The 7958-nt window shown below is 46.0% G+C and overlaps 1 protein-coding gene across 1 annotated transcript; it reads left to right on the top strand.

Moving 5' to 3' along the window:
- Positions 1–764: 764 nt before the first annotated feature.
- On the top strand, positions 765–5705 carry LOC131200139 (uncharacterized protein K02A2.6-like). The gene is made up of 2 exons (XM_058186595.1): positions 765–862; positions 4386–5705. The coding sequence occupies exons 1-2, from the start codon at positions 765–767 to the stop codon at positions 5620–5622; spliced, it is 1335 nt and encodes a 444-aa protein (XP_058042578.1). The 3' UTR covers positions 5623–5705.
- The last annotated feature ends 2253 nt before the right edge of the window (positions 5706–7958 follow it).

Genomic DNA, 7958 nt, shown 5'->3' with positions numbered 1-7958 from the left:
TCCAGATTATCCCACTCAGTTTGGGAAGAGTTAAAAGAGGAGATGTAAAAGTAATCCAGCATAGATTTCTTTTACAACAAAATGATATAAACTATCAGATTTATTGCAACACGGCAAGCTGCAATGAATAGAACCAGCTAGAATTTATCATTTTCATTAATTAAAAAAACAAAGTTGTATATCTGGGAAATCTGAAATCAACAAAAAAAATATATAATGGCTTGATGTGTACAAAACTGTCAGAGACACACCCATCCCAAAGATTTAAGTTAGAAAAGTTGCTTTTCAACTTGTGCATGTATACATTTAACAAAAGAAACAAAAAACTGATTTTTTTAATGGAGCAAAATAATATGCATCCCACATCCATTGAAGTTAGATTCGATAATGGTCAAACTTTCCAGTTGCATATGCAATAGTAATACAAGAAGTAACTATACAGCAGCAATATTGAATGCAAATAAAGCTGCTAAATTGTTTTAGATAATATTGAACTAGTTATTGTGGCTTTTCTCATTTTCTGTCACAGATTTTTTAAATATCTAAGATCAGAAAGAGGCAATATGTGATCCTTTGAAAGATTTAAATTCACAATCTGACCATTCCCAAACATCATAGGTAACAAAATAGTGGGAGTTTATAATGATTGGGTGTCAGAACTATCCCTCAGAGTATTGTAATATACAGAACCTCTTCCCACTTTCAGGCATCAGGCTAGAAACCAGGAGACCATGAGTTCTAGTCCCACTTAGTAATTTCTAGAAATGAAAACTGGTGTCCTCGGGCCCATCACGCTGTCTCTCCCCAAACCATATCACAGGGTTATCGTTGTGAGGAAAATAGGAGAAAAGAATCACATTAGGTATTTTCACCACTATGAATTATTTATTTTTTAACAGATAGAATATAGAATAAATAAATAAATAAATAAACAAACTGAGAAGAAAAGGATTGAGAGATATGGGTGGAAAAATCAGAGATTCCTAGCTCTAGGGGAACCTCCGTCTGTCAAAATGATAGGTTTATAAATATATGTTTTTAAGTTAGTATTAAATCAAACAAGTTAATTTGGTTACTTGTTTAAATGTTAACAAAATAAGTTCTCCTTATTCCACCTATTCATGTTATCTCAGATATATCTGAAGAAATAGAGGCTACATATTTGAAGACACAGAAAAGAAAAACAAGAAGGGAAAAAGAAAGCCCCAAAATTTCCAAATCAGGGGAAAATTTAACTGTAACAGTATAACCAATAGAACCTACATATATCTCTATCTCTATCATCTCTATCATCTCTGTAATGTATCTTTAAGAGTTTTGGAGGGAAAACTGAGCGGGAAAAAGCACGTTGCTGATTGGATGAAGCCTCTGGCTAAACTGTATATAAAGAGAGGGTTTTCCCAGCCCGAGCCGCTGGGTTCACCATATAGTAAAGAGCTGTTGTCACTATCCTGGTCTCCTGCCTCGTTATTGCCCGAATTTAACACTGGCGACGAAGGTGGGATCTTGAGGCTAGGAGCGCCAGGGAAAAAAGCTGAATTCACCAGGAAGACGCGAACCCAGCAAACAAGGGGCGGAAAGCAGCGATGTCCAGCTACACACCGCCAGCGCCATTCGACCCAGCTAAGGAAAAATGGGGGTCATACATGGCTCGTTTCGAGTGTTTCCTCGAGGCGAACGAACTTCAAGGAGTCTCAGACAACAGGAAGCGAGCGTATTTCCTGAGCCACTGCGGTCCAGAGGTTTTCGACACCGCAGAATCGTTGGCGAGCCAACGCCGTACAATCGGTGCCGTGGCAGACTCTACAGACCGTATTGAAAGCCCATTATGCACCAACGCCGTCCAAGTATGTGCAACGGCACGAATTCAGGAGCGAGGCAGCAAGAGGGCGAGTCCATCAGCGTATACATGGCAGCCCTGAGGAAAGCCACGAACCATTGCGAGTACCGAGACTTGGAAGAGGCATTGCTGGAGCAACTCATTCGTGGGGTCAGGGACATCCGTTTGCGGCGGCTGCTGTCCAAAAGCAACTTGACGCTGGCAAACGCCTTGGATGAAGCCAGGGCTCATGAGATGTCTACCCAAGCGGCGGAAACCCTACAAAAGCAGGTCGCACCAACGGCTGGTGCGAAATCAACCCCGGTCCACAATGAAGAGGTCCAGGCCGAGTCGGACGGTGAGGAGGAGGAAGGAGTCTTCCACACCGGGAGGCCGGAGAAAGAAGACCGGGGTGACTGCGCGAGTTGTGGAGGGCAACACCAACGACAACAATGCAAATTTAAGGATGCGACTTGTCGGCGGTGCGAAAGGAAGGGGCACATAGCACAGGTCTGTCGAGCACCCCAACCTTCCCGCCAAAAATTCAAACTGACCAACCAGAGCGCGGGAACGGCGAAGCGGCCCGTGATTGGTCAATTCAAAAAAGGCGCGAAGTTGAATCAGACTGTCGTGAGAGTGGGTCACGCAGCAACACGCCTAGAAAAAAAAATCTTTACGAAAACAAAGATTGAGGGGGTGCCGTGCCGATTGGAGGTGGACACCGGCTCAGCGATCACGATCATGTCCTGGGACACTCTCGTGAAAGCCTTACCCGCCATCGCAAAGCGCAAGCTGAAACCACAGAACTTAAAGGTACAAGACTACCAAGGGAATCGCATCCCTGTTCGAGGGGTAACGTCCGTCCACGTCGAGTATGGACAATACAAGAAAACTCTGCCCATCACCATAGTCGATGGGACCCTGCCAAGCTTGTTGGGACTGGACTGGTTCCGAGCATTGGGCATGGGAGTGACTGGAATCTTCAGAAACGAAGTCAACCTCAAAGACGCACTCATGAAGGAATTTGGGGACGTTTTCAGAGACTGCCTGGGCAAGTACACGGGGACCCCTATTTCTTTTAACTTAGACCCACAAGTTGCCCCTATTCGTTTAAAGGCTAGGAGGGTCCGGTTAGCCTAAAGCCCAGGATTGACCGGGAACTGGACAAGCTAGTAAACCAGGGAATTCTAGTGCCAGTTGACCATGCTAAGTGGGAGACCCTATAGTCACCCCAGTCAAACCGGACGGGTCGGTCCGGATTTGCGCTGACTATAAGGCAACGCAACAAAGCGTTGCAAAGAGTGCTTACCCGTCCGGGGGTACAGCCCTTACTGCACACAATGGGGCAAGGGCAGGTTTCTGCCAAGCTAGACTTGGCCCAAGCCTATCAACAGCTGCCTGTAGATAGCAGCACAGCCGAAGCGCAGACAATTGTGACTCACAGAGGGGCTTTTAAGTGTACCCGGTTACAGTTTGGGGTTAGTGTGGCTCCAGGGTTATTTCAGAACCTAATGGAGCGGCTATTGCAGGGACTACCAGGGGTGGTACCATACTTTGACGATGTACTGGTATCCGCTGAGAATCTAGAGGAATTAGGGGTAAGGCTGCGAAAAGTTTTGGGCATTTTCCGGTCTGCCGGTCTCACAGTTAAACTGAACAAATGCCAGATCGGGGTTGAATCTGTGGAATTCCTGGGCTACCGGATAGACAGGAAAGGGATTCACCCCACTGAAAGCAAGGTACGGGCCATCAGGAAGGCCCCGGTTCCAAAGAACAAAACGGAGTTGCAGGCATTCTTAGGTCTGGTCAATTTCTACGCGGTATTTTTAAGAAATAAGGCAACAGTAGCCGAGCCGCTTCATAAATTACTAGCAAAGACGGCTGCATGGTCTTGGGGAAAGGCGGAAGCTAGGGCATTCGAAGGGTAAAGAATCTCCTATCGGTGATAGCCTCCTTATCCAATACAATGGCACGCTGCCATTAGTGTTAAGCTGCGATGCATCTCCCTATGGGGTGGGGGCTGTGCTCAGCCACAGGTTGCCAAATGGCACAGAAGCCCCTATTGCATATTACTCCCGAACAATGTCATCAGCTGAAAGGAATTATAGCCAGCTAGATAGGGAAGCCTTGGCTATAGTCTCCGGAGTAAAGAAATTCCATGAATATGTATTTGGTCGTGATTTCGAAATCATCACGGACCATAGACCTTTGCTAGGCCTGTTGGCAGGCGACCGCCCAACGCCCGTGGCACTTTCGCCCAGACTGACCAGATGGACTATCTTCCTAGCGGCGTATTCTTACAAACTACTACACCGGCCAGGGAAGGAATTAGGGCATGCGGACGCCCTGAGCAGATGCCCGTTACCAGAGACTATCGAAGACCCCACTCCGGCGACACCAGGTCTGCTAATTGACTCTTTGGACTCCGGCCCAGTCACATCCAAAGAGGTGGCTCGCGCTTCGTACAAGGACATTACAATAAGGACTATAATTGGTTGGGTACAAAGAGGTTGGCCCGCTGCCCCGGGCGAGCGGTTTAAAGAGTTTGTAAAAAACGTGGGGAACTCTCAGCTCAAGGGGGGTGCCTGCTATGGGGGGATCGAGTGGTGATCCCGGAGAAATTGAGGGAAAAGGTATTGGAGCTCCTTCACGAAGGCCACCCAGGGATCGTGAGAATGAAGGGTCTAGCGAGAAGCTATGTGTGGTGGCCCTTAATGGACACGGAAATTGCTGAAAGGGTAGGGAAATGCCAGGCCTGCCAGGAGTCCAGACCGCTACCCCCAACGGCCCCGATTCGGGAATGGGAGAGACCCCAGGGCCCTTGGTCTAGGATCCATATCGATTTTGCCGGTCCCTTCCACGGCCAAACCTTTCTGGTAGTAGTCGATGCCTACTCCAAATGGCTGGAAATCATTCTCATGAGATCCATGACAGCCGAGGCCGTGATTTCAGTCCTACGGCACCTATTTGTAACCCACGGGTTGCCCGACACTTTAGTCTCCGATAACGGCCCGCAATTCACGGCAACCCAGTTTGAGGGGTACTTGGCAGAGGAGGGCATCCGGCATGTCCTCTCGGCGCCTTTCCACCCTGCGACGAACGGCCTTGCAGAACGTTTCGTTCGGAGCGCAAAGGAAGCATTGTCCAGAATCAGGCCAGGCGATTGGCAAACAAAAATCGATACATTCCTAGCAGTCCAACACAGAACCCCCTGTGTAACAACTGGCCGCAGCCCGGCAGAGCTATTAATGGGTCGGAAGCTTAGGTGCCCACTAGACCGTTTAAACCCAAACTACACACCAGACGGTTACAAAGGGGCACACGGTAAAACAAGAGGGATGGCAGTAGGCGACCTAGTGTGGGCACACAACTACAGCGAGGGCCCGACCTGGTTAGCAGGAAAAATCCTAGAGATAACAGGACCAAAATCATATCTAGTAGAGATAGAGGATGGCCGGGTATGGAAGCGCCACATAGACCAAATAAGGAAACGCATAACCGGTAAATCAGAATCAGACGAAACAGGCCCTGACTATCCAATGTTTGAATCCACAGCTGACTCAAACCCGGGGCAAACGCGGGACTTATCTGAGTTCCAGGAGGTCCAGCGACGCCAACCGGTTCCTCCTGAAGACAGCAGGGACGACTCTGCAAATAATCCAGGGCCGGATGGCCTAGAGGAGGAGCTGAGAGGAACAAACAGTCCCTCCGGTCAGCTCGACTCACTCCCAGAAAATGAATTGCGCAGGTCCGAAAGAGTCAGGAGACGCCCAGTCTACTTGCGTGATTACGTAGAAAAATAAGATGTTAATTCTATGTAAATATTGGTAAAGTGTTCTCTGGGAGGGAAGGAGTGTAATGTATCTTTAAGAGTTTTGGAGGGAAAACTGAGCGGAAAAAGCACGTTGCTGATTGGATGAAGCCTCTGGCTAAACTGTATATAAAGAGAGGGTTTTCCCAGCCCGAGCCGCTGGGTTCACCATATAGTAAAGAGCTGTTGTCACTATCCTGGTCTCCTGCCTCGTTATTGCCCGAATTTAACAATCTCTATCATCTCTATCTCTATCTCTAGCTCTATCATCTATCTATCTATCTATCTATCTATCTATCTATCTATCTATCTATCTATCTATCTATCTATCTATCTATCTATCTATCTATCGTCCTCTCTTAATATCAGGAAGCTCTATTTTGAAAAGTTAACCAAACACAATAATATAAAGTTCCCCACAAGTAGGAGAAAGCTATTCATCCTTGCCCTAAATAATTTAGGATTAGTCTAAGTGAAGAATGATTTGCATCTCTATGAGCATGATAAGGTGTCAGAATTTTACTTTCCTCTCATTTGCCAAAAAAAAAAAAAAAGTTAATTCAGTAAATCTCAAAAAAAGAGCTTACTTGGTGGTAGCCCTGGTATCTTTAGATTTTCTTTAAGAGGAAGATAATTATGACCTCATGAATAAAGTTGTTTATACTAATTCTGGAAGTATCTTTCTTCCAGGCTGTGGTTGGATGAATTGGGATGTGCTATACATCGGGATGGGGGAAATGTTGATTTTACAAGTGTTAGTTCTTAACTGTGCTAAAAACTGTGTGTTCTGGCTATATAGGTCTTGGGTGTCTTGTGAAGATGTTTTCCTAAAAAAGGGGTTAAACATTCCCTTCAGTCAAGACATATCTAATCAATAATCAACTGCTGGCTTCTATAATGATGCTCTGAGTGTGCCTTAATTTAGCTTCTCATCCACTTATTAAAGTGAAGGGGAGATGCATAGAGTGGTGGCAAGGATTAAAAGACTAACCGTAAAAACCCACACATTAATTTTTAAAATCTGAATGAGTTTAAAATGTAGTCTGTAGATTAGAGTTCAGGGGAAGCCAAGGCAGGGCATTGTTTCAAGGAATCCTAATTGAATCACTCCAGAGGGCAAGCAGATGGGTTTTAGGTTTTCATTTCTGGATTGTGGCCATTCCTCTGCAGGTTGACCATTCGCCAAGGAGAATTAACTTGTACAACATCACCCAGGACTTATATCAGCAAAGAAGCAGGTCTTAATCTGTATGGTAAGGGAGCTCATTGGAAAATGAACTGTGCTCTTTTAATGTGATAGTTTAGTTCATTAACCCACCAATACCACCTCCACAAATCTTTGTGCTCGAAGGGCAAAGCCCTGAATCACTTTACACTGCACATTACAATGAGTTACTATCAAGCACCAGGGATATCCCCCCCCCCCCGAACCCTCTTAGCAGAGCCAGAACTTTATATGTGAAGGGGAAAAAAAATTGGCAGGGATTTCCTCCATTGGAAATAAACATGAAAATCCTTCACATTAAAAAAAAAAATCAATAGTACTATAGAAGGGCATCAGTCATGCTCTTGTCAGGGTGGTGCATTGCAGCTTGTAAAATTGAGGCCCTGTCACTGGATACGTAAGGTTTTTATTGCTACAGTGTCAAAAAAGTAATAAAAGATGCTGATTTGTTTCCCTTAGGACACAGGTGACAAATTCAATTTCATTGAGGGCCATATCAGGGTTGTGTTTGACCTCAGGGGCTGAGGTGAGTGTGGCCAGCTTGACGTCACTCATGTTGGGGTGTGCCTGTGGTGGCCGATTTTTCACCGATGCCAGTGAAAACGAGCTCCTGACTCTGTTTTCGCCTGTGACGGCCTCCTGCAACCCTCTTCCAGCAAAAACAGAACCCAGGAGGGCTGCCCATGACCCTCCTGAGCTCCATTTTCACTGGAAGAGGCACTGCAGGCCAGTCCTTCTTTGTTTCCAGGGCAGCCCCATAGGCCAGATCTAAGCACCCTGTGGGCCGGATCTGGGCCCCAGGCCTTGAGTTTGACACCCCTGTCTTAGAAGGAATACACACACTAGAGAAGGGAAGAGAGGAATTTCAGAGTGGCCTGGTTCTGTTGACATCTGAGATGTTTTTCAAACATAATGAATCCTCAGAAAGATTACCAAATAAAGAAGTGTTCATTTTGCATGAAGTCCAGCATTTAGCTATTTTTCCCCTTGCACATTGGATCCATATACAGGTAGTCCTGGAGTTATGACCACAGCTGAGCTCAAAATTTAAGTTGCTATGTGAAACATTTGTTAAGTTTGTTTGTCCCATTTTACGACTTTTC

This window comes from Ahaetulla prasina, chromosome 1 (assembly GCF_028640845.1).
Source record: "Ahaetulla prasina isolate Xishuangbanna chromosome 1, ASM2864084v1, whole genome shotgun sequence".
NCBI classification, from domain to species: Eukaryota; Metazoa; Chordata; class Lepidosauria; order Squamata; family Colubridae; genus Ahaetulla; species Ahaetulla prasina.
Note: the sequence above shows the minus strand (reverse complement) of the source record. Positions and strands in the feature narration are given on the sequence as shown.

Excerpts from the sequence above, each read along its gene's own strand:
- LOC131200139 (XM_058186595.1), top strand. The coding sequence starts at position 765 with ATGAAAACTGGTGTCCTCGGGCCCATCACGCTGTCTCTCCCCAAACCA. Across the intron at positions 863-4,385 it reads GGAGAAAAGAATCACATTAG|CTCAGCTCAAGGGGGGTGCC; the intron begins GTATTTTCACCA and ends ACGTGGGGAACT.